Genomic DNA, 25968 nt, shown 5'->3' with positions numbered 1-25968 from the left:
TTTTCATGGAAAAGGCTGATGCTTGAGGTAACTCTTGAATTCTTGCTTTTTGCTCATGGCTTCAGACAGGTTCCAATACTCAGGCATTCTGAACAAGACAGTCTCCACAAATAAGCTCAGAAATGTAACCCTGTGTCCTAGATTCTAGTGGCCTAGTTCCAGTGGCCAGGGTTCCCACACTACCCGCCAGTTCCCTTTGTTGTAATCAGTTAAGCAAGCTACTATTAGCAGGAGTTAACTCCTGAGCCCAAAGTCATAACCTGTGGTCTCTGCCAGTGAGTCATGACAGGCTTAGTCCTTATTATCAGGCTGCAGTCTTTATCCCATTTATAATACCCAAGTCTTTCCCCAAGACTTGAGCTCTTCTTTGAACTCTAGCCCTGTCACTACAGTCCCTGTATTTATGTTCTCCTTGCAAGCCAGCCCTCTTCTCTGGAATCAGAGCCTTCTTTTCTATCCCAGCTGGGGTTCTGCTATCCATCCAGAGAATGGTCTCCAGAATGGCCACCCACCTAATCTACTAAGGCCTGCTTGAGTACCCCACTGCTCAGGTTCCTACTTAACCTGAAAAGCCCAACCCCATGTGTGTCTAGAATGAGGCTAACTTTTGATAACTCTCTGACCTAGCATTAGTTAGGCTCCTCTGAGTCCTCTTCTAGGCCAGATCTCAACCTTGGTGTCCAGACCAGATTTATTAAGAGTTCTGCTAAGTAAGTCTAGTAAAAGCCCCCACCGTTGATATCTGATCAAGGTCTTCATCTTCTATCCTTGATGTCTGAGTCCTTGGCTGCCTTATCAAGAATCCTGTTAGATCAGTTTAGCAGGAATCCCCCTACCTTATGTCTCATCTTAGTGATTTTCCATTCACTGACTCCCTTACCTGCTCCTTGGCTATAAATCACAACTTGTCCTTGCTGTATTTGAGGTTGAGCTTGATTTTCCCCTATTGCAATAGATTTGACCCCTAATACAATAGTCTTTTTCTTTTCAAGCAAGGGTTGGTAGATTTATTTTCTTTCATAGCACCTTGTGGCATAGTTATTTTTTTTCTTCAATCTCAACCTTATTGAGATATAATCCCAACTTTATTTTTTTTTTATTTTTTTTAATCCCAACTTTATCGTATAAGGCTAAGGTATATGATATGATCATTTGATACACATATATATTGTGAAAGATTACTATAATAAGATTAGTTAGCACGTCCACCACCTCACATGACTACCACTTTGTGGTGTGTGGTGAGAACATTTTAGATTTACTCTTAGCAACTTTCAACTATGTAATTGTAACAGTATTAACTAGAGTCACCACGCTATACATTAGATTACCCAAAACTTTTTCATCTTACAGCTGAAAGTTTGGACACTTTGACCAACATCTCATTTGCCATAGCCCAGCCCCTGGCAACCACCATTGTATTCTGTTTATGTGAGTTTGGCTCTTTGAGATTACATATAAGTGAGATTATACAGTATTTGTCTTTCTCTGACTATTTGAAAAATATGGAGCACTTCATGAATTTCTGTATCACCCTCGCACTGGGGCCATGTTAATCTTCCATTGTTCCAATTTTAGTATATATGCTGCCAAAGCGAGCACTACAGTTGTCTTTTTTTTTTTTTTACACTTGTCTTAAATAAAGTCTCCCCTACCATATTTAACAAGTATCACAATAATTTTTTCTTTAACATTTGTCATGCCCTTTGGACAATAACCATGTGGACAGTCCACAGCCCAGTAACACCCTGGGCCACACTGCCTTCCCTCCTTGCTCTACTCTGGAAATCAGGGTTTTGTTTTCAGGCTCTTGAGTTCTTTCTCCTCACCAACTGTAGCCGACACACATGTAGCAATACAGCTCAGACAGAAGTCACCTGAAAATACGGACCTGGAGAATATGGTCCATTCCATGCCAACCAACGTCACCTAATTCATCCAGTCAGTCAATCAATCAAAACATACAAATAAATTTAATGGTTTCTGGATATAAATATATTTTCAAAGAGCTTCCTTATTTGTATTACAGACATAAACAAAATACATACACTCAAGGAATAAAATATGTCTTGTGCTCTTTTGAATTAAAAAATCATAGTAGAAGCAGATCTTTGATGTCCCAATGGTGCCATAAACAAATTCACTGGCCTGTTTTAGGACAAAGGATTATCTGAAATTTTACCTCTTGGGTTCCAAGTATGTTTTTGTTGTTAGTAGATAAACTTTATTGTAAAAGCCTCTGCACCTAGAGCTATGGTGATTTTTTTTTTTTTTGAGTGTTTTATTCATCTCTTTCATCTGGCTGCAAGTAAGGACTTGATAAAACTCAAAATTTACTGAATTTTGTGTTAATTTCAGGTACACAATTTTCCTCTTGAATATCTGCCTTCATGTGGTTTGTTGCTGAAGCATTTTGAAGGAAATGGCGGGTCAGCCATTCATTGGTTCTCATGGCTTTGCAGTGGAGGCAGGGCCTTTCCCTGATTTGGTAACTTCCCACATTCCTTTGCCTCTGAGCTAGTTTTCTCTTCTTAATACTAGCTGGTGACAGATGGTGTTCACTTTCACTCTCCTTCCATGAGGAGGCTCCTGAGTTAGATTCTTCACTGTCACACTCAGTAGTATCACTATCATGTTGGATCTGATTCACCTGGCTGAACTGAGAATGGCGCCTGGCTCGTCTTTGTTCAAGATAGGCATTGACCAAAGCCACTTCTGAATCAGTTACAGGAGTAAGTTGGTTCTGCTTTGTTTTTTTCATCATTTGTAAAGAGTCCCAGTCACCATCTTTGCTTTGCCGCTTATAGGAAGTATCTTTGCTTGCTAACAACCAATGAAACAAATCAAGATGTTAGGCATATCATTGGTTACTGTAACTTCGTATTACCTAAGGAAGCCTATGGCATGTATGGACTCACTGTCCGTTGCCATTCGGCAAGCCCAATTTTCTCTACTCATTTGCAAGTGTTGGCGGCTGCGCATTTTCCAGTATGATACCAAATCTCCTAAAGACCAGAAGGGTTGGGCGGCCCGGTGACTCAGTGGTTTAGCTCCGCATTTGGCCTAGGGTGTAATCCTGGTGACCTGGGATCGAGTCCCACGTTGGGCTCCCTGCATGGAGCCTGCTTCTCCCTCTGCCTGTGTCTCTGCCCCTCTCTCTCTCTGTTTCTCTCATGAATAAATAAATAAAATCTTAAAAAAAAAAAAAAAAAAAAGACCAGAAGGGTCAAATAGATGCTTGACATGTTGCTTTTGAAGCTTTGTGGACCCCCTGGTATAAGATCAAGGGAAAGGTCGCCAAGCTTTTTCAGATAGACCCTTTTTTCCCTTACCTTGAAGTCTTACAGACTCAAGTATGTATGTGAATGTGATTTGGGTAGCAGGAAACTAAAAAGGATCTTTTCTTTATACAGTAGTGTGCTGGAGTTGTCTTCTACCAACTAGCTCACAAGAACAGATGGTTAAACTTACAGGAATTCTGTGACATGGTTGTTAAAACACAGCCATTAGTCAAAATTAAAGTATACAAACTTACCATTGAATCCATTTATTACACATAAATGTTCAAAACTAATCACTTCCTAATTATTTTATTACATTTTATTAAGAAATAGCTCTTGAAGCTATTTACGTCTGTTGTATCTGGATATTGGAAATGCTATGTAATGGTGTCCTACTGTGCGTCTCTTCCCAACTTCACTTCAGTAACATCATGTTGGTACTTTGAATCAGTGTGAGTGGAATAAAAAGAAATCAACGAGCACTAAAAATCAGGTCTTGTGTATGGTCTTGTTGATTGTCTACGCTTAAAATGATAAAGAACATGTTACTAACAGATTATATGTAAAAGTGTCCTCCTGTAGCCACTACATTGTGAATAGCACCCAAAAACAAGGAAATGTTCTTCCAGAGTATTCTAAAACTATTATCCAATTCAGCAAAGAAGTCACATCATTGACAACCAAGTTAAGTTTTAGCAAACATTTTCCTGCATCTTTCCCCTTGCTCCATGACATTCATATTGGATAACACTCATTCATCCATTGCCACCATAGGTTGGCTAAGAATGCAAGGGTCTGGCAAAAATTAAGGGAAGTATTTTGCCAAAATTGGCAGTCTACATAGAATGTGCCATAAAGTGTATTATGTATTTTATTACCTGTAAATTGTGTGATATACATCCTTTATATCAACAACATTTTTTTTAAAGATTTTATTTATTTATTCATGAGAGACAGAGAGAGAGAGGCAGAGACACAGGCAGAGGGAGAAGCAGGCTCCACGCAGGGAGCCCCATGTGGGACTCTATCCTGGGACTCCAGGATCACACCCTGAGCTGCAGGTGGTGCTAAACCGCTGCGCCACTGGGCCGCCCTCAACAACATTTTTTTAAAAACATATATGTACACATATACATTTTTGGAGAGCCAGTTTTAAACATTTAGCAGCACTGCTTATAGGTATTAAAAAGATGTCATATAAAGCTCACAATCCTGTAGCAACACTAACAATAAAGGTATTTAAAAGGCAAGCTATGGGCAGACCGGGTGGCTCAGCGGTTTAGAGCCGCCTCCAGCCCAGGGCCTGATCCTGGAGACCCAGGATCGAGTCCCACGTTGGGCTCCCTGCATGGAGCCTGCTTCTCCCTCTGCCTGTGTGTCTACCTCTCCCTCTCCCTCATTAATAAATAGATAAAATTTTTAAAAAAAATAAAAGGCAAGCTATATGAAGGAAGAATGCTGAGGAATGAAAAGAGCTTGAGCTCTACCCTACTACTAACTTGTGGCCTCTAACAGCTCTGCAAAAGCAGCTAAGCTATCCTGTGCTAAAGCAGGGAGCCCATCCAAGAGCCATCACTGATCTGGGGAGTCCCTATAACCACTCTGGGCTGTTCACCTCTGTTGTTTTCTACATGCTTTCTACATTCAGCATATATTCCTCTCATCATAGTCCAATATCAAATATGCACCAGCTCTCACCTTTACTGACTGATGTGCTGGTCCCACTGTCTTCATCTTTTTTCTTCTCTGACATCTGTTTCAGAAATACAGATTAGTAACAGCAATCTCTGTTGGTTGTTTTTCACTTACATTTACTTATAAAACACTGTTGCCCTAGACTCTTAGACAATGTCTAATTTTAAACGTTCAGGGAAATTCAATAAATTTTTATTGAGTTCCTGTTGTAGTGATCCTCTCTTCTGCTGCCCACTGGAAGACCAGGCTTTATTTATTTATTTTTTAAAATTTATTTATTTATTTATTTATTTATTTATTTATTTATTTGAGACAGAGACAGAGAGAGAAAGAGAGAGGCAGAGACACAGGCAGAGGGAGAAGCAGTCTCCACGCAGGGAGCCCGAAGGACCAGGCTTTAATAGCACAGTCTTCCAAAATGTTTTGAACCAAACCAAATGGAACAAAGACTTGAGAGAAAATAATACTGATAAGGATCTATAGCTTGTAAAGTTTTCCTGTACTCACATTGTAAAGAAATATCATTTAAGAACAGATTTGATAGTACTGGGATTCATTTTAAATTACTTTGTAAAGGGTATTTTATCAGGTCACTTTAAAAATAATCCTTGAAGGGCAGCCCCGGTGGCTCAGCGGTTTAGCGCCGCCTTCAGCCCAGGGCGTGATCCTGGAGACCTGGGATTGAGTCCTACATCGGGCTCCCTGCATGGAGCCTGCTTCTCCCTCTGCCTGTGTCTCTGCCTCTCTCTCTCTGTATCTCTCATTAATAAATAAATAAAATCTGTTTTTAAAAAATAAATAAAATAAAAATAAAATAAAATAATCCTTGAAGATCTTTACCAGAATTTACAAACTTAATATCTCTTGAGTCCTTCAGAAACTTTCCTCCAAAATGCAAACATAACATTTTACCTGTTTAATTTGGCAACAAAAAAGAAGTGGATCTATTTGAATAGTTCTAATTTCAAATATCCTAGCCCAATACTCCATAAATAAATTTATCCCATTGTTCAGATCAGTGTCCTATTTATTTTTTAAGATTTTTTTTTTGACAGGAGACGGGGAGAGCACACAAGCAGGGAGAGCAGCAGGCAGAGGGAGGGGGAGAAGCAGGCTCCCCACTGAGCAGAGAGCCTGATGTGGGCTCAGTCCCAGGACCCCAGGATCATGACCTGAGCCGGAGGCAGATGCTTCCAACTAAGCCACTCAGGAGCCTCCAGTGTCCCATTAAAAAAAAAAAATTTTTTTTAAATTTATTCATGAGAGACACAGAGAGAGAGGGGGGCAGGGACACAGGCAGAGGGAGAAGCAGGCTCCATGCAGGGAGCCGGATGTGGGACTCGATCCCAGGTCTCCAAGATCACACCCTGGGCTAAATAAAGGCAGGTGCTAAACCACTGAGCCACCCAGGCGCCCCAGTCTCCCATTTTTCGATGCTGAACATGATTTGGCTAAAATATAAATATAAAGCAACTCTTTCAGAATGTACCAAAACTTTAGAAATACTCATTACATTTTTGACGCATAACAATTCTTACTTGGAATCTATCACCAGGAAATAACCCCTCCAAAGAGAAAAAACTTTGTGCACAAAAATTATCACAGTATAATTAGGATAATGTAAAATTCAAAATTCAATAGCAGCCAATGGTTAAATAAATTATAGTATAATCATAATTTATAGTTGTAAAAATTATTATAATAAAAGCATGTCTCGGGATCCCTGGGTGGCACAGCGGTTTGGCGCCTGCCTTTGGCCCAGGGCGCGGTCCTGGAGACCTGGGATCGAATCCCACGTCGGGCTCCCGGTGCATGGAGCCTGCTTCTCCCTCTGCCTGTGTCTCTGCCTCTCTCTCTCTCACTGTGTGCCTATCATAAATAAATAAAAGTTTAAAAAAAAAAAAAAAAAAAGCATGTCTCAACACGAGGAAATACATGTTATAATATTAAGTTAAAAATCACGATGCAAATTCGTATATGCAGTATAATCACAAGTTAGCTGAAAATATGAAAAGACTTTAAGCAATGAACACAAGTGTTCGTTCTTACTTTGAGTAAAACAGTGATATTTTTTTAACTTTTCAAGTTGTCTACAATAGGGGAGAAAATGAATTTTTGTAGAAAGTCAAACTTCCTTCGGGTTGAAAGTGTCATACAATCCAGGATTCTTGGCCCATTGCTTTCTTAATATATGATCTCTTTAACAGCAGGCAAGTATCTTTAAGAAGGTATCTCTACTTTTCGTGTCACTGTAACTATTCTCTGGAAACCTTAAGAGTGGAATCCTCTTTTGAGATATCTCTTTTAACAATGATGGGGAGGATTTATTTTAAATTTAATATGTATAGAGATTTATTAAATGATTAGAAGTTTATAAACCTAGAAGTTCATAGCACTTGGTTATTTCCATGTGGTCTGGAGTGGGTTTTTTGTACTTTTCTATAATTTCAACGTTTTCCATAATACATACTTTTGTAATGGACAGGGAGAAATGTTTAAAAACATGGATTAGGTTTACATCATTTTTATAGAAAGCTTCCATTTTTACCTGATGTCAAATCAAAATACAATCACAAAATCAAAAGAAAGATTTTGAAAAAAAAAAAAAAAAGAAGAAGAAGAAAGATTTTGCATCAAGCTAAGTGGAATCACATGAACCGTGGTACCAAAAGCATTTTATTAACTGTGTGTGACTCAGTGAGTGAAAACATCAGCAGTGCCTGCCTGAAGAGTAGGGTAGAACCATGCAAAGAATTGGGCTATGGCTCTGCGTTTCTGGTCTTGGATAACTCTGCAATTTTACCAATTCACTTAACACCTAAGCTCAGTTTCCACATAACACCTAAGCTCATTTCCACAAAATGAGATGCTAGGACTGGTATTGTTTGGAAAAAAAAACCAGCACTAGCAGTCTGAATAAATACTAAACAAATGCATAAACTAAATATAGTATTTATAGTGTCTGAAAGCAAAAGGGTAAATGCAACTTAAAGAGTGGCAAATCCTAAGGAAATCAGTGTGCTTCGCATTTGGGTATAATTACCACCACATTTCCATCACGCTTTTACCATTACTTCAAGGTTTGTAAATAAAGGCTCATAGTTTTGCAGAGAAAATGAAGATCAAAGTGAAAGAAAAATTCTATCTTTGACTAGCTCTCTTATGGTTCTCAGATTTCAAATCTGGGACCTTTCACAAGAAGCAGTTCAGCCAATTCTAACTGCCATAGGGGTACAGAGTGAAACACAAAACCTCTAAGATAACTAAGGTTTTAATCAGCACTGAATAGATTTAATTCAACATTTCAACTATGCTTTGAAGGAAACGAATTACATGGCAGGAAACCTGGGTCTATTTCTCCTCCGACACTAACCACTTGTGTGTGACATTGGACAAGTCATTTAATTTTCTTGGGCCTTATCAATTAAAAAAAAAAAAAAGGAGGGATACTGATATCTTACTCCCTACAAAAAGGAAGCTGGACCGCATGCTCTCCTTAGGTCCTTGAAGCTCAGGCTCTATGATTCCAAAAAGCTGATGCAAGCAAAGGGGTAGAAGAATAGCTTAGACCTCTTAAGTAGTCTTCATGATGAAATTGCCAGGAATCAATTTCAATTTTTTGTTAATTTTCTAAAGTAGCTTTTCTGGCCAATCCAGACAAATTCAATAGGGAGTCTAGGACACACATATGCGATCACTATTCTAAATCTCCTTTTGGCAAAGTATCTACTTTAAGAAGCATTTAGACTTTAGAGGGACCTTCTTTAGTGGGAAGAGGTGGTGAGGGGAAGAGTCTTTGATTATTATAATGGAATCCAGCCGGCATAGACTTAACAAACCTCCTCCTCTCCATCTAGAGCTGATGCAGCAGTCTAGCTGGCCATTGCCAGCCCAGCGCTCTGGCTGTAATGCCAAATAATGGTGGTTTGATTAATCATCAGCCTGGTATTAATGGCCAGCAAGAACTCCATGTCAGCAATTTAGAAGACCTCGGTTGCTCATAATATGTTGGAGAGTCATAGTCCTGAAAAACTGGGCTATCTCATTCCTGAGGATGGTATTTTCTTCTGCTAGTAGGTGGTCTAGCGTGGTGACTTTTGCTTAGTTTAGTTCTGCATCTTATCTTTCAGGAGAGTACATTGCCTCATCCTAAAAGCTCCCGAATCCTACAGCATATATTTTATAAATATGACAACTTTTGTATCTCTGATTAGAATTACATGGCTACAAAAGGAATTTGGAGGTCATTAACCAGTAGGGAAGTTTATCCTAACATTACATAGCCTATGGACAAACTGCAAACAACCTGAATGTCTCAGAAATGCAGATTTTTTATGGTGCAACCACAAGATAAATTTATGCAGTCATTAAGAGTGCTGCTGTGTGAATATGATTTGAGGAAGTGTTACAGTATAATATTAAGTTTATGAAAATATGTACAATTCTAATGATAAGATCAAAGAGAGATGGAGGGAAAAATATTCTAAGAATAAGAAAAAAAATTAGAATATACTCCAAAATAATTAGAATATAACAATGATTATCTCTAGGAAATAGGATTATAGTAGTTTAAATTTCCTTCTTCATCCCTTTCTGTATTTTTGGATGCCCTAGAACAAGACTGCGTTATTTTTAAAACTAGAAAACAAACTTTTAAAAAGTATTTTGATCAAAGTAAAGACAATTTATTTCATGGAAAACCCCTTATGATACAATAAACATATCATTTAAAATGAAATAGGATATCCTACCCAGACAGAAGCCCGAGAAAAGAACAGCAAGACCAATATAATGATAAAATACCAAAGCAGGAAACTCCCTATGGCCCCGCAAGAGTCATCCTTCCGGCATTCATAATCCTGATTTGGAATGGTGAAACTTAAAGGTATGGGGGGAGGATCTACCTCCCAAAATAAGGAAAAAAGGTCTCCCATGATGGCTTCTTGCTTTGAAAATAAAGCATGCTCAAAGGAATGAAGATGACTGGGGAGTACTTCACTCCATGTGTATGACAATTTCCTTGGCAACCTATTGTGACACGCTTCAGTAACTGTGACAGGAGCTGACAAACACTTATTGGATTTCTAAGTTTTGGGAAGATTTATATAAATTATTTCTATGACAGTTTATGGTATTTCCCCCATTTACATCAATAGGGTGAATTCTATCTTGATTTTTTTTTATTAAACTTGTATATACTGTATTTCCTTTAAAGTTTAATGTTTGTAAAATCTAAGTCTCTGAGGTCTCCATTCATCTTTTTTCAGTCTCTTTTGTATTTATTATATCACTGTAAATTAACCTGCACATGTCTAACGTGTTATAGACTGAATTGTGTTCCCCCAAATTCATATGAATATTGAATAACCCCGAACTTAACTATCACCGGAGATAAAGCCTTTAAAAAGATAGTTAAGGTTAAAGAGGTCATAAAGATAGAGCCGTAATCCAATATGACTGATGTCCTTATAAGAAGAGGAAGAAACACTGCAGGGGTGTGTGGACACAAAATAGAAGGCCAGGTGAGGACATAGAAGAAGGCCATCTTCAAGCCAAGGAAAGAGGCTTCAGGAGAAACCAATTCTACTGGTGACTTGATCTTCGACTTCTAACCTGTAAAATTGTGAAAAAATAAATTTTTGTTGTTTAAGCCACCCAGTCTGTGGAATTTTTTATGGTAACTCTAGCAAACTAATACATAATGCCAGTTATATATCAAAACACTATATGGTGTTCCTTTTTAAATCTTCAATAAGTGCACAATAACTTTACAATATTGAGAGGAAATAAAGATGTGTCTGCTGTAGTGGTGCAAGGGTGGCTCAGTCTGTTAGGCCTCAGATTCTTTATCTCAGCTCAGGTCTTGATCTCAGGGTTGTGAGTTCAGGCCCAGCTTGGGCTCCATGCTAGGTGTGGAACCTACTTAAAGAAACAACAACAACAAAAAGATGTGTCTGTTGTAAATGATATCAAATGTATACAGTTTCTTCGGAAAGATACATGAGGTGGGGGAGAACCTGTGGTATTCTAATTTTAACTTTAAGTTGAATTCTTAAACTTTGAACAATTTTCGAGTTCATCTCTGAATCTAAAACTAAAGCAAAACACCACTGCTGCTAAGGCAGTCTAAAAATGATTAAAATCACAGGTTTTTTTTTTAAATTTTATTTATTTATTCATGAGAGACAGAGAGAGAGAGACAGAGAGAGGCGCAGAGACATAGACAGAGGGAGAAGCAGGCTCCATGCAGGGAGCCCAACGCGGGACTCTATCCCGGTCTCCAGGATCTGCCCTGGGCGGAAGGCGGCGCTAAACCACTGAGCCAACAGGGATGTGCCCTAAAATCACAGTTTAAAAAAAATCTGTTAGGTCTTTAAGAGCATAGCATACCTGCAGATTCCATTAATATGCAATACCACGAGGAAATTTAATTTGCTTCTATATGACCTCAGGTGCATTTTAGGAAAAATTTTGGTCACTGACATGTACATGATGTAACAATCCACTAGCTCATTGAGAGAGAAAAGGCGTGATGTTTTCATGGGGGTAACATTTCTCCACGTGCCCAATGGCAGGTTCCCACGCCCTGCTCATAGTGGCTGTTGGCCCTGCGCGTTAGGCCTGCGTCACCTCCCCCAGGAAGGTCGCCTCCTCCTCCAGGAAGGCCTCCTGCAGCCTGCCCCTCGCACCCTCTCCGGCCCCCGCCCCCGTGCCCCACCTCTCCTGCCAGTCTAGTGCATCAGCCTGCTGAGCTCTTCCACACCCTAACCGGGGAGCTGCACTTTTACATCCCTGAGTGCACGTTGTAGGCGTTTGTATTTGTTAAATAAAACCAAACTGAACTCCCCAATGAACTTTTTCCTCGGGATTAGAAGTTCTTCCCAAGAATGTGCAAGAAAAGTAACGATTGGATTTTTTTAAATCTCGAAACCACTAGCAACTCTAACATTGGGATTTTTCTTCTTACTGCTGCATTCTTATTACAAGGATATTTAAGAATTTACATCAGGTCAGAACACTTGTATTTTTTTAAAGAAATGTTTTGTCGTCGCTCATGGGTGTCTGGACACATTACTTACATCCTCTTACGATTAGCTACCCTGCATAATAAAATATGCTTAAAAATGTGAGTCCAAAAATAATGATAAAAAAAATTTAAAAAGTGAGTCCATGGGATCCCTGGGTGGCGCAGCGGTTTGGCGCCTGCCTTTGGCCCAGGGCGCGATCCTGGAGACCCGGGGTCAAGTCCCACGTCAGGCTCCCGGTGTGGAGCCTGCCTCTCCCTCTGCCTCTCTCTCTGCCTCTCTCTAGGTCTATCATGAATAAATAAAATCTTAAAAAAAAAAAAGTGAGTCCATAAGTGCGCTAAGTAAGCTAAAATTATATTAATAGAAAGAAATTCAGCTTGTTACAGTTATTACTTTTTACTGCGGGCTCAGAACTTGGTCTGAATTTTTGCTGCCCAGCCTTCTCCCGGCAGAAGTGCGGGAGCCACACACACTAAAGCTGTCTCCCTGGTAACGCTCCTAAGCTCTCGTCCCTTCCCCATCCTCCTCATCTCGCGAGAAGGTTCGTTCTTCCGGTGACTGTAGTCCCGCCGGCCGGTTGCCTTCACCTCCCCGTTTAGCTTCGCGCATGTGCAGTAGAGAGTGGCGCGAGCCCGCGGCTTCCGGCCGAGGAACATGGTGCGTTTTCGGGGTCATCTTTGTGCTTCCTGGACGTGGAGTCCATGCGGGCCGTGGGATTTCCGCGACCGTGGATCTGTCGGGGGTTCAGCCAGAGGGGGTGGCGTGTGTGTGGCCAGGCCTCCCACCAGCTGTAGCGGAAAGGACAAAAGCAATAGGGGCTGCTAAAGTTTGTGCTGGGAGACCCAGGGAGGGAAGCTCTCGGGACTGGGAAGTCGGACTCGCGGACCGGGAGGCGGGAAGAGTGCCGCTCTGCGCTCTGCAAGACTCACCTCCAGATACGGAAGAGGCTTCTGTTTGTCTGAGACGAGGCCTAGCGAAACAAGGGAAATAGAAATCCCACGTGGACGCAAACGGCACACTCCCCAGTCGCGTCAACCCTCCTCACCTTGCGTGTTCACCCTTATAAAACTTGAATCCTTACACTTTATCAGCAACACAAACAGGGGTCTCTGGCCTGCGACGACCCGAGTGCAGGGTTGCTGACGATCGTAGACAGTTCATGTTCTCTGCGTGAAGATGTAAGAGGAGAGTCTTTAATGGCTTCTAGCTAATAGGGAGTATTCCTCCCAAAGGTTCGTATTTTGAGTTTCTTAAATGAGCCCTTGGGCTAGTCCTTGTGACATATGCCAAAAGCACAAAACGGAATAATTGCAGATACAGTCACCATCCTTTACATACAAGATAAGACATTTTTATTCATTGAAGTAGTGTTCTCTGAAGAGCCAGTTCTCTGTTGATTCCAATATGGTGCCAATACGGTTATAATTTAGCATTCTCTCTTCAGATAATAATAAAATGCAAACAATTTTGGAAAGATTTTAAAAATATGGGAAAATGTGCAGTTTTTAGTTACTGTGATAAAGGACACAAGTTTGATTTACTAAATGGAGAAGTGGTTTCTTTTCGTTAATTCCTGTGCTTTTTTGTTTTTGAATAGATGCAAGGGGAGACAAATCCTAGTGCTTCCCTTATTGACAGAACCATCAAGATGAGAAAAGAAACAGAAGCTAAGAAAGTGGTTTTAGCCTGGGGACTCCTAAATGTATCTATGGCTGGAATGATATATACTGAAATGTAAGTTAATTAGCCAAAAGAAAAAAAAAAAAAAAAGTGAAACTTACAGAGCCATGGTTGGTCGATTCTACAGATTTGGGTGTTTGTTTTGCTTTGGGGTGTTTGTTATTGTTGTTTGTTTTTTGTTTTTAAAGATTTTGAAAAGCCTTTTTTGTAATTTGTTTCAGGACTGGAAAATTGATTAGTTCATATTATAATGTGACATACTGGCCCCTCTGGTACATTGGTAAGTAATTAATTTTACTATGATTTAGATTTGCTGCCAATGAAAAACTCCATTCACGTTTAACTCAACTTAGTATTCATTCCTTCATTCCATATATAATCAAGTGTGTACTATGTCCCAAAAACTGAGAGTATAGCGGGAAGGGAACAAGGTCCCTGCCCTCATGGAAAGAACACTCTAGTAAAGAAGACTAAAAGTGCAATTCCAGGTAATCATTGGTGTTCTGTGATGAAAAACATTGGTGGTGATGATTTGTATTTGTTATTCTCTCTGAAATGCCTTCCCTACTTCCCTACCATTTCTCCTTTCAAGAATAACCAGATTTCTTCCATTGATGCCTTCCTCAGTTTCCTTGTTCCTTCCTCTTCTCTGTTTCTCCTCTTCAGTACTCCTGGGGTCTGAAGAGTCTTTATGGCCATTAACGTAAGTTCCATAGTTTAATATACACATTACTCTGGAATCTGTGTTAGGGAGGTGGTATGGCAAGTAATTAAGCATGAGTTTTTAAGTCTATAATCATGGCTTCAGTAACTGGCTGTGTGCTATCGCAAAAGTCACTTCTCTAGTCCAGTGAAGTTGAAAATGTTTATTGTACAACGTTGTAAGGACTAATGGTAATATATTTTTTTAAGATTAAAAAAAAATTGGGGGGACACCTGGGTGACTCAGTGGTTGAGCATCTGCCTTTAGCTCAGGGCGTGATCCTGGGACCAAGTCTCACATTGGGCTCCCTGCATGGAGCCTGGTTCTTTCTCTGCCTATGTCTCTGCCTCTCTCTCTCTCTGTCTCTCATGAATAAATAAATAAAATCTTAAAAAAAAAAGATTTATTTATTTATTTTTTATTTTTAAGTAATCTCTAAACCCACCATGGGGCTCAAACTCACAACCAGGCCACCCAGGTGCCCCAGTAACGTTTTGAAAATCACTAGTAAATGCCCTATAATAGACTTTTTTGTAATAAACATTATGTATAATAGACATTCATTAAATGGTAACTGTTTTGAGGAATAAGAAGATAGTTTTCAATTTTGTCGTTAACTTACTGAAGTGTAGGGATCCCTGGGTGGCGCAACGGTTTGGCGCCTGCCTTTGGCCCAGGGCGGGATCCTGGAGACCCGGGATCGAATCCCACGTCGGGCTTCCGGTGCATGGAGCCTGCTTCTCCCTCTGCCTGTGTCTCTGCCCCTCTCTCTCTCTCTGTGTGACTATCATAAATAAATAAATAAATAAAACAAAAAACTTCCTGAAGTATGAAGAGTTTTGTGCCCTCCCCCCATAAATGTTCTATCCCCTCTAAAAAAAAATAAAATACATTGTTCTCTTCCAGAGCTTGCCCTTGCATCCCTCTTCAGCCTAAATGCCTTATTTGATTTTTGGAGATATTTCAAATACACTGTGGCACCAACAAGTCTGGTTGTTAGCCCTGGACAGCAAACACTTTTAGGGTTGAAAACAGCTGGTAAGTGTTGTATACATTTTGCAAAGGTGGGGGAAAGGTTAGCAGTAAATCTTTCTCAATTTAATTTGCCCTTTTTGTAGACTAAACTGGAAGGGGCTTCTAAGGCCATCTGTTTCAATTGTATTAAACAAGTCTATAATAGATTGTCTTAAGACCAATGATTATCATTCCTATTTGTATTAACTGAATGGAAATAATATTCGACAGCCTCATGAAAGTTTGTTCCATTATTTAATTACAATTAAAATTAAATGACTAACTCTTACTGCATTGAAGTCGATCTCTTACTTTGAAATGGTAAATAACTACTTTGTGTCCTTAGGTAGTAACATGTTATGTAATTTAGCAACCAACTCACTATTGCTTTCTTTTTCTTGAAAAAGATTCAGTTCATTAAATCTGTTTTTATAGAATTTTAATTTATACATGCATGCACTTTATTTATTTATTCTTTCCTTCTTTCTAGTTGTACAGACTACTCCTCCACATGATCTGGCAGCAACCCAGATCCCTCCTTCTCCACCTTCTCCTTCAATTCAGGGTCAGAGTGTATTGAGTTATAGCCCATCTCGTTCACCCAGTACCAGCCCCAAGTTCACCACCAGCTGTATAACTGGATATAGCCCGCAGCTGCAAGGTCTGTCATCAGGCGGCAGCGGTTCCTATAGCCCAGGAGTGACTTACTCTCCCATTAGTGGTTATAATAAGGTAATGAATCTTTTCTCTTGGCCACATTATTTTGGAATTGGGAGCTGCCTTGAAAATCCTCAAATGAGTCAAAACTCCTCATTTTCTCACTGAGGGAACTGAGGAATGGTGGGTAATTGACTTGCCCAAATTGCCCATTTATGATCCAAGAGCAGGGGCCCCTGGGTGGCTCAGTGCTTGAGTGTCTGCCTCTGGCTCAGGGCGTGATCCTGGAGTCCTGGGATCAAGCCCTGCAGCAGGCTTCCTGTTGGGAGCCTCTGCCTATTTCTCTGCCTCTCTCTCTGTGTCTCTCATGAATAAATAAATAAAATCTTAAAAAAAAAAAAAAAAAAAAAAAGAGCCAAGAACAGAACCCAGATCCTGATACCTAGTCAGAAGTTCTTTATACCACGTCCAAAAATGAAAGAAAAAAAATTCATTTTTGCAAAGATAATGAACTGAGGGTCACCCTCTAGGGTCTTTCTGCAGGGTTTTTCAAACCAGTTGAGACTATGATAATTTTTTACTTTAGTTTTTTAATTTATATTTGCCCTCTTTCTTTGCTTGTTTATGTGAAACTTTTGTATGTCTTTATAAAATGTTAATGCTTTTATCATGTTGGATTATCTCCTAAGCTACAAAGAGTTGTGTAGTTGAACTTTTGAAGATGGATGCCCCTTTCAAAAGGGATGATTAGAAACCTTCATTCCAACTCCCACAGTAAAGTGGGATGTAGTTCTCATTTTTGGACTTGATAGAAGCAAAATTGATAAATCTGAAATTACCTTTAACAAAATATCTTGTCGTTGGAATTTATGCAGCGTGTAGCATTTTCATTTGGCTTCTTTCAGTTAGTTATGTGCATTTAAGTTTCTTCCATGTCTTTTTCATGGCTTGATAGGTCATTTCTTTATTTTTTTTATTTTTATTTTTTTTAAAGATTTATTTATTTATTTATGATAGACATAGAGAGAGAGAGAGCCAGAGACACAGGCAGAGGGATGAGCAGGCTCCATGCACCGGGAGCCCGACGTGGGATTCGATCCCGGGTCTCCAGGATCGCGCCCTGGGCCAAAGGCAGGCGCCAAACCGCTGCGCCACCCAGGGATCCCTCATTTCTTTATTCTTTTCTTTCTTTCTTTTTTTTTCCTTTCTTTTTGTTTATTTATTTATTAAAAATATAATTTATTATTCATGAGAGACACAGAAAGAGGCAGAGACACAGGCAGAGGGTGAAGCAGGCCCCATGCAGGGAGCCTGATGGTGGGACTTGATCCCAGGACCTCAGGATCACGCCCTGAGCTGAAGGCAGACATTTAACAGCTAAGCCACCCAGGCATCCCTCTTTTTCTTTCTTTCTTTTTTTTTTTTTTTTTAAGAGAGAGAATGCATGTGTGCAATTGGGGGGTGGGGTAGGTGGTGGAGGGGAAAGGCAGAAGGAGAGAATATTAAGCAGACTCCACGCCCAGCCTGGAGCCAACTTGGCTCTGTGGGGCTCCATCTCACGACCCTGAGATCACGGTCTGAGCCGAAGTCAAGAGTCAGATGCTTAACCGACTAAACCACCAAGGTGCCCCATAGCTCATTTCTTTTAAACGCTAAGTAATACTCCATTGTCCAGCTGTACCACAATTTATTTACCTATTCACCTACTAAAGGATATCTTCGTTGCTTCTAAGTTTTGGCAATTATAAATAAAGCTGCCGTAAACATATGTATACAGATTTTTGTATGTTTTCTACTCCTTTGGGTAAATACAAAGGAGCACAGTTCCAAGGTCATTAGGTAAGTCTAGTTTAGTTTTGTAAGAAACTGCCAAACTGTCTTCCAAAGTGGCTGTATCATTTTGCATTCCTGCCAACAGTGAATGAGGGTCATGTTGCTCCACAACCTCACTAACATTAGTTGTTGGCATTGTTTTGAATTTTGGCCATTCTAATTGCTGTATTACTTTTTGAAAGTCAAAAACCAAAACAGGGCACCTGAATGGCTCAGTGGTTGAGCATCTGCCTGGGGTCCTGGGATCAAGTCCTGCCTCAAGCTCCATACAATGGAGCCTGCTTCTCCCTCTGCCTATGTTTCAGCCTCTCTCTCTGTGTCTCTCATGAATAAATAAAATAAATAAATAAAATCTTTAAAAAATAAATAAATAAATTTCAATAAAGAAGAAGTTCTTCTATTTTGTGTAGTTGGCAAGCTATAGTCCCTCTCCTTCTTCTCCATACCCTACTACTGTTGGACCAGTGGAGAGCAGTGGATTGAGATCTCGCTACCGTTCTTCACCCACCGTCTATAACTCCCCTACTGACAAAGAAGACTACATGACAGACCTACGAACTTTGGATACTTTTCTTAGAAGTGAAGAAGAGAAACAGCACAGAGTTAAGCTGGGTATGTATATGTATGTTTTTATTTAGATCTAATTACATTTTTTGGTGTTACTTTATATTATCCTTAACTTATTTTTCATTATATTGATACCTGTACATAAAGGTTTCTTTTTTACTAATATACCTTGTATAGCTTAGAAGAGAAATATATTTTGTTTTTATATTTTATATGTTGGAATTAAGCTCACCAAATTTAAGAAGGAAAATATAGCAGAACTGAGAAATCTTGACCTTTCATCTACATTAAGATTGAAAGCTTTTTCATATAATGTAAGTTATGCTTTCTATTTAAAAGTTGAGGCAAGGGGGGTCTGGGTAGCTCAGATGGTTAAACGTCTGCCTTCCGCTCAGGTCATGATCTTGGGGTCCTGGGATCAAGCCCTGCTTTGGGCTACCTGCTCAATGGGGAGCCTGCTTCTCCCTCCCCCCGCCCCACTCCCTCTCTCTCTCTCAAATGAATAAATAAAATCTTTTTTAAAAATAAAATTTAGGCTATGAAGCAGTACATAGTAAAGCTTATTGAAGTGATAATGGTCTCCTTTTGGTCCTTGGGAAGATTGGTGTGGTAGAGAGGGATAAAGGAGAGAAAACGAATTTACTCTAGAAGTGCTGCTGTTTTTCAGAACATTTTTGAACTTGTCTTTAGTTTACTTTGGGAAACAACGTTAGCAAATCTTAATCTATTTGGGGTGGATTTGATTATAACAAAGTCAATTATTTGAAACCAAATTAGGTTATTGAGCCAAGTAATGATTTTTTACCCTCAGGAACTTTCACAGAAAGCACATTAGGTGCTAAAGCATGGCCACAATGAGGAAGTCAGTTATTGGACCATGGCTCTTTGTGTCACTTGAAATCTCTCCATTGATTTTTAATTTAATTTTGCCTGAAAGTGCCAGAAATGTCAAAGAAACAAATCAATATGATCTTGTTATTTGTTGATACATGCTTTTTTTCTTCTTGTTAAATTTTGAAATATTTCAAGTTTACTGAAAATTATAGAGTGTAATGCATAGAACAACCTATGTTGTTTTCTCTACATATCTTTGTCTTATTGATATTTTTTCTGGTTTCCATTTTCATTTCTTCTTTGGTCCATAGAAATTATTTAGAAGTGTTGTTATTATTGCTTATAAGTTTTGTTAGTGATTAGTTTTGCTTTTCATTTCCAAACATATGAAATGAAGACTTGGTTATCTTTTGTTTTTCCTCTAAGTTAATTGTGCTACAGCTAGAGATTGTGAACTGTACCCTGTTCAATTCTTTGGTGTTTCTAAACACTTGCATTTAGGCCTTCTTTGTGATCACTTTTTAGAAATGGTTATTGGTATATTGAAAATAATGCATAGTCTCTAAATACTGGGCTCCATATTTGTTCATTGAACCAGACTTCTTTTTTTTTTTTTTTTAAGATTTTATTTATTTGCGAGAGTGACAGAGCAAGCATGAACAAGGTGGGGGTGGATGGCAGAGGGAGAGGGAGAAGCAGACTCCCCTCTGAGCAGGGAGCTGATGCGGGCTTGATCCCAGGACCCTGGGATCATTACCTGAGCTGAAGGCAGATGCTTAACCACCTGAGCCACCCAGGCGCCCCTGAACCAGACTTCTTGAAGATGCTCTTAAATTCTTTATCTTATTAACCTTCATCCACTCGACCTATTAGTAAAAAAGCACATTAAAAGCTTCCACTGATTGTCTTCTATTAAATGTCTCCTTATAATTCTGTCTTCTATTAAATGTCTCCTTATAATTCTGTCAAATTTGCTAAATATATAAGAAATTATGTTGAGTGCATATAAATTTAGGATTGTTAACATCATTATGGTCAATTATTCCTTTCATTTTTATCTCCTTAGGCTTTTTGCCTTCCAGTCTATTTTCTCTGATATTTTTTTTTTTTAATTTTTATTTATTTATTTATGATAGTCACAGAGAGAGAGAGAGGCAGAGACACAGGCAGAGGGAGAAGCAGGCTCCATGCACCGGGAGCCCCATGCGGGATTCGATCCCGGGTCTCCAGGATTGCGCCCTGGGTCAAAGGCAGGCGCCAAACCGCTGCGCCACCCAGGGATCCCTATTTTCTCTGATATTAACACAGCTATACTAATTTTCTTTTGGTTAGTGTTTGCCTAGTATATTTATGTCCATCCCTATACTTCTAATCCTCTGTAGGTTTTAAATAATTTAGTATTTTGTATAAATTAATTTGTAAATAATAAGTATTTTGTGAGGAGCTACTTTGAGGCTGTATGAATATCCTCTTCCTCATCATATTTGACTTAGCTTTAACATCCTTTTAAGTTTCTTTTCAAAATTGTTACTATGTTGGTTCTCTTAGTGGCTAATTCCATCATTTCTTTATTATTGCCTTTTACATTTTTTTAAACATCTCTTGTGATAAAATATGCATAATATTTACCATTTTAACCATTTTTAAGTATATAATTCAGTGGTGTTAGGTGCATTCACATTGTTGTGTAACCACCTTTTAAACTTATTTGTTGGCATTCTGTTGAGAAATAGAACTTTTTCTTCTCCCCAATGATGTCATTTATTTTGGTGGTTAGATTCTCTCAGATTTGGCTAGTGGGATCCTTTGACTTCTGTTTTTGTTGTTGAACTTTGTAGCACCACAAGATATTTCAGTCTCCTCTTGCACTTTCCCTGGTTAACTAGCTCTGGAGTCAGTGTAGACTGTTTCTCCAGGGGGTCATGATTGCTTTTTAGTGGAGAATGATATTTAGAAATTACTGTCCAGGCTCTGCATATGTCACTGTTGATGGGACATCATTACTCCAGGTCTTCTCAAAAGAAAGCTAGGAATATATTTAGATACACACACACCCCTATATGAATTTCTGTATCTGTCTGTTGATATATAGTAAAAACCCTGAGTTCGTACTAATACCTCTAATTGCAGTCCAACTATGCAGTGTTTATTCCAGCATATTCTCTTTTCATATTTGAAACTCCTTTCTCCAATAGTAAGAAACCAGGCACTCACATTTACTTTCTCTCACACATTTTTTTGCTGACTGGCCACTTCATCCTTCACTAGTTCACACACATCTAAAAACATGAACATTTTCTAACTGTAACATAATTATGATACTTAAGATGCTAGTATCATTCATATTCACATTTCTTCCAGTTGACCCAAATAACGGCCTTTGTAGCATTTTTTTTCTCTTAGTGGTGTAGGATCTAGTCAGGGATCATGTATTGTGTTTGTCATGCTTCTTTTGTCTTAATATGAAACATTTGTGCTTTTTTGTTTACTTTGTTTTTTATGACATTTATATTTGAAGAGATCAGCAAATAGTTGTTTTGCAAATTTGGATTTGCATGGTCATTTTTCATTATTAGATTAGATTAGAATCAGTTTATTTTTTAATTTTAATTTTTTTAAGATTTTATTTATTCATGAGAGACACGAGAGAGAGGCAGAGACATTGGCAGAGGTAGAAGCAGGCTCCCTGCTGGAGCCTGATGCAGGACTTGATCCCAGGACCTTGGGATTACAACCAGAGCCAAAGGCAGATTTTCAACCATTGAGCCACCCAGGTGCTTCTTGAATCAGTTTAAATGTAATTTCTTGGACAAAAACTTTGGCGGGGGACTGCTGCAAGAATACAACTTAGATGCCATTATGCTTGTTTCAACATTAACTGTCAGGAGACACATCATTTTGTCCCTTTATTGGTAACATTAAATTAGATCACATGGTCAAGATGATGGCAACCTTAGCTTTTTTCTCTTTGGTAATTAATAAATAATCTATAGTGTGATACTTTGAGACTTGTGAATCCCATTTCCCCAGTAGAGCCTTTCACCTCATGGTTTTAGCATCCATTAATGGTCCTCTCCCAAATGAGTTAATGCAGTAGTGGTTGCAAAGTGGAGACTTGGTAATACTTTCATTTCTTCCATATTTGGTAGTTTGGCCTTCTTCTGTTTTACCCCTCACCCCAGTTTGTTTGTTTTAATCAGTTTGCATTGATGGTTGGTTCTTCCATAAGCAGTGTCTAACCAGCTGTTTAACTCATTGAGTTTTTTTATCTATCGTGGGTTTGTTGTTGTTTTCAGTTTTCAAGGTTTTGCTTGGTACTCTTTCAAATAGGCATTATTTGCTTTAGAATCTCGTTTTATTCTTATGTTTTCAATTGTTTTCCCATCTCAGTCACATTAAACATAATTTTTTTTAAAGTCTCTGTCTAGGGATCCCTGGGTGGCGCAGCGGTTTAGCGCCTGCCTTTGGCCCAGGGCGCGATCCTGGAGACCCAGGATCGAATCCCACATCGGGCTCCCGGTGCATGGAGCCTGCTTCTCCCTCTGCCTATGTCTCTGCCTCTCTTTCTCTCTCTGTGTGACTATCATAAATAAATTTAAAAATTAAAAAAAAAAAAAAGAGAGAGAGAGAGAAGGAAGGAGAAGAGCCCCATGGGGCTTTGTCTTCTTTGATTGCCATTGCCTGGGTGCCTAGATACCCAGTGTTTGTGAGCTAACTCTGGATGTCAAAATTAATATAGCGCACACTGATGCTCTTTAAATTCATCATTGTAGGAAGTCCAGATTCTACCTCGCCTTCCACCAGTCCTACTTTCTGGAACTACAATCGTTCTATGGGAGATTATGCACAAACTTTAAAGAAGTTTCAGTATCAACTTGCCTGTAGGTCTCAGGCCCCATGTGCTAACAAAGATGAAGCTGATCTCAGTTCTAAACAAGCTGCAGAGGAAGTAAGTGGAAAATAAAAATGACTTAACATTTATGATTGTAGATTGTTAGAAAGTCTCTTCTACTTCTGGAACTTTTTTTTTTTCCTTGTAACCTTCACTTTTACTGACTAGAAACATAAATCTGGCACACATTAAATAGTGAAAAAGCTCCTATCTAACTTCTTGTACCTAAAGCTGAATTATATTGTATGTTTTATTCTTTGTAATATATAGTTGACATTAATGTCCTGAATGAAAAACATTTTTTTCATTCATTTATAAAAAGACGTCTCAAGTATCTATTTGTACTTAATATATAAGATTCTTGCTTTTAAAATGCATTTGGGTGGCTCAGCAGTTTAGTGCCACCTTCAGCCCCAGGTGTGGTCCTGGAGACCCAGGATTGAGTCCCATGTCAGGCTCCCTGCATGGAGTCTGCTTCTCCCTCTGCCTGTGTCTCTGCCTCTGTCTCTCTGTGTGTCTCTCATGAATAAATGAATAATCTTTATAAATAAATAAATAAATAAATAAATAAATAAATAAATAAATAAATGCAAAAATAAATAAATAAAATAAAATGCATTTGGATTTGGGGCACCTGGATGGCTCAGTCGGTTAAGTGTCCAGCTCTGGATTTCAGCTCAGGTCATGATCTCAGGGTCCTGAGATTGAGCCCCACATCGAGCTCTACACTCAGTAGGGTGTCTGCTTCTCTCTCTCCTCCTCCCTGTCTCCCTCCACCTCTCCTTTTGCCCATCCCCCTACTGTCTCTCTCTCTCTCAAATAAATAAATCTTTTTTAAAAATAATAAAAATACACTTGGATTAGAATATTGAGCAGTCTGTAACTTCATCAGTTTAATACCAAATATAAGATTTTTATTTTGTTCATAAAAGCAGGAATATTCTTTAAACATACCAATGTAAGGAATTTTAAAGAGGTATCTGTGCACAAATAGCAACCAAGTAGAAAGTAAGAAATTTAATTGCATATTAATTAGATCAATGCCAATGTTTATGAAGTTGTTTTTCAGATTTTTTTTTCCATGTATTTTGGAAAGTGGAGGAAAGTGACTAATTTCTGGCAAAATTTTTCCTCACTGATTGTTCATTTTAAACATATTTTTAATAGGTTTGGGCAAGAGTGACTATGAATAGACAACTTCTTGATCATATGGATTCATGGACAGCTAAATTCAGAAATGTAAGTTCTGACATTACTGTTTGGACAATACTAGTGCCTCTTTATATGCAAAGTATGTTATTAGAATATCATTTAGAGGTGTTAATTACTACTTAGAATATCAGAATTAGTTATTATTAAAATTGCAATATGGATGGCACATATGTAAGGATAAACACATTTATCTTATGGTGTCTATTTTCATTGGATTTTTTCCTCTCTCCATATTTAGTAAATCAGTTTATTTTGAGTGGATAAAGGAATAATATATTTAATTAAGATCTTCCCTTGCCCAGTAGCTCGATTTTATTTGCTTCTTCTTTGTTTTGTTTTGTTTTGTTTTGTTTTCAAAGAGCTTTCCTGTCAGAACCTATAACACTCTAGAAATGCGAGGGAAACAAATGATGCCCTTGCCCCCAGAGAACTTTTAAGATAGATAAAGTAATATATACTAGAAGCCAGTTCAGAGTATTTCACTTTTTTCAGTTGTTTTGGAGAGGAACTCTCTCTTTGGCCTGGAAGAGCAAGTGAATCAACTCATTTCAACCCTGCCTCCTTCCCACTCTTGGAAGTACCAGTAGGTCCCAAGTGCTGAGGGGTCCACGAGCTCTCCTCCACTCAGGGCTCCACATAGATTCCTGTGGAGGCTGCAGCTTCTTCAACTCGTCCATCTTTCAGCACTCATGCGTCCACTCTACATCTTCTAGAAATCTATTGAAATCACTTGTACTCCTTTTTATTCTCTTGCTATAATTTTAATAGAGTATCAAGAGGGAGTATTGAAAATAGCCTATTTTCTTGAACCAGAGACTGGATGGCTTTTTAAACGTAAAAATCTCTCATAGAGGTGAAAGGTATAGCATAGGGTATATAATTCTGAACCTTTAGGTAATTTTGTTACAGCCTAAGAGTGGCTGGCAAGTGGAATGTGTTGAATACATGTTGGAAGAATGAATAAGTGAAATGATGCCCTAGAACTATACTCCCTTTTATTTCTACTTACAAGTTTGAAATATCAAGTTTTTTGGATAAAAAAAAAATATGCAGAGAGATGGGCAGGGTGTGGGGGGGGTGGGGGATAAAAAAAAGAAAAATATGCATATGCCATATATTTTGTAAAACTACTAGCAAAGTCTGGTTAGCATTCAATAATCAACCACCTTAATATTTGCAGCATAGCATATAAATGGTTACACTAAGTGGGATAAAGTCTGTAAATAGCCTCGTGGGAATTCAGTTCAGATCTTGCAAATATATTCAATTTGCTTGCTAAATGGATTACCAAAAAACTTTGTTTTATAAAAAGTTTCTTAATTCACAAACTATATAAGGAATTGCATACTTGTATTTCATCTGAACCTTTTTCATCCTTCCATTTTATGGTTAAACAGAAGTAGTAGTTGAAGTTGCCATTAGCACATACATTAAACTCATAACACACAGTTCAAATGTGCTATTTACTTGGGCAATCTTTTCATATCTCAGAATTAGTTTGACATTAGCCATCCAAAGTAGCATTTGAAGTTTCTGGTCCTAAAGTGATACTGTAATATTTATAAACTAGTA

At 38.7% G+C, this 25968-nt stretch overlaps 2 protein-coding genes, 1 long non-coding RNA gene and 1 other non-coding gene across 7 annotated transcripts in view; 1 reads left to right on the top strand and 3 right to left on the bottom strand.

Moving 5' to 3' along the window:
• Positions 1–1499: 1499 nt before the first annotated feature.
• Positions 1500–1602, bottom strand: LOC140609654 (U6 spliceosomal RNA). Its single transcript, XR_012011406.1, has one exon. It is a non-coding gene; the product is annotated as a U6 spliceosomal RNA (small nuclear RNA).
• Positions 1603–2223: 621 nt separating this feature from the next.
• Positions 2224–10003, bottom strand: SSMEM1 (serine rich single-pass membrane protein 1). The gene is made up of 3 exons (XM_072784565.1): positions 9728–10003; positions 4980–5034; positions 2224–2823 (listed from the first exon to the last, which is right to left on the bottom strand). The coding sequence occupies exons 1-3, from the start codon at positions 9908–9910 to the stop codon at positions 2327–2329; spliced, it is 735 nt and encodes a 244-aa protein (XP_072640666.1). The 5' UTR covers positions 9911–10003; the 3' UTR covers positions 2224–2326.
• Positions 10004–11162: 1159 nt separating this feature from the next.
• On the bottom strand, positions 11163–13251 carry LOC140609265 (uncharacterized). Its single transcript, XR_012011171.1, has 3 exons — positions 12934–13251; positions 12398–12792; positions 11163–11314 (listed from the first exon to the last, which is right to left on the bottom strand). It is a non-coding gene; the product is annotated as an uncharacterized lncRNA (long non-coding RNA).
• Positions 11720–25968, top strand: part of TMEM209 (transmembrane protein 209) — a 30202-nt gene continuing 15953 nt past the window's right edge. Inside the window, exons 1-8 of one of the 4 annotated variants that reach the window (XM_072784563.1) lie at positions 11720–11985; positions 13602–13738; positions 13906–13964; positions 15294–15425; positions 15892–16133; positions 18302–18503; positions 23066–23241; positions 24352–24423. In XM_072784563.1, the coding sequence (XP_072640664.1) occupies positions 13602–13738; positions 13906–13964; positions 15294–15425; positions 15892–16133; positions 18302–18503; positions 23066–23241; positions 24352–24423 (1020 nt within the window). In that variant the 5' untranslated portion in view covers positions 11720–11985. Of the gene's footprint in view, positions 11986–12521; positions 13237–13601; positions 13739–13905; positions 13965–15293; positions 15426–15891; positions 16134–18301; positions 18504–23065; positions 23242–24351; positions 24424–25968 lie in introns of those variants that run through there. The other 3 variants (XR_012011170.1, XM_072784561.1, XM_072784562.1) reach the window with 3 other exon arrangements.

This window comes from Canis lupus, chromosome 18 (assembly GCF_048164855.1).
Source record: "Canis lupus baileyi chromosome 18, mCanLup2.hap1, whole genome shotgun sequence".
Lineage (NCBI taxonomy): Eukaryota > Metazoa > Chordata > Mammalia > Carnivora > Canidae > Canis > Canis lupus.
The sequence above is the reverse complement of the archived record's forward strand: the minus strand, read 5'-3'. Positions and strand labels throughout refer to the sequence as shown.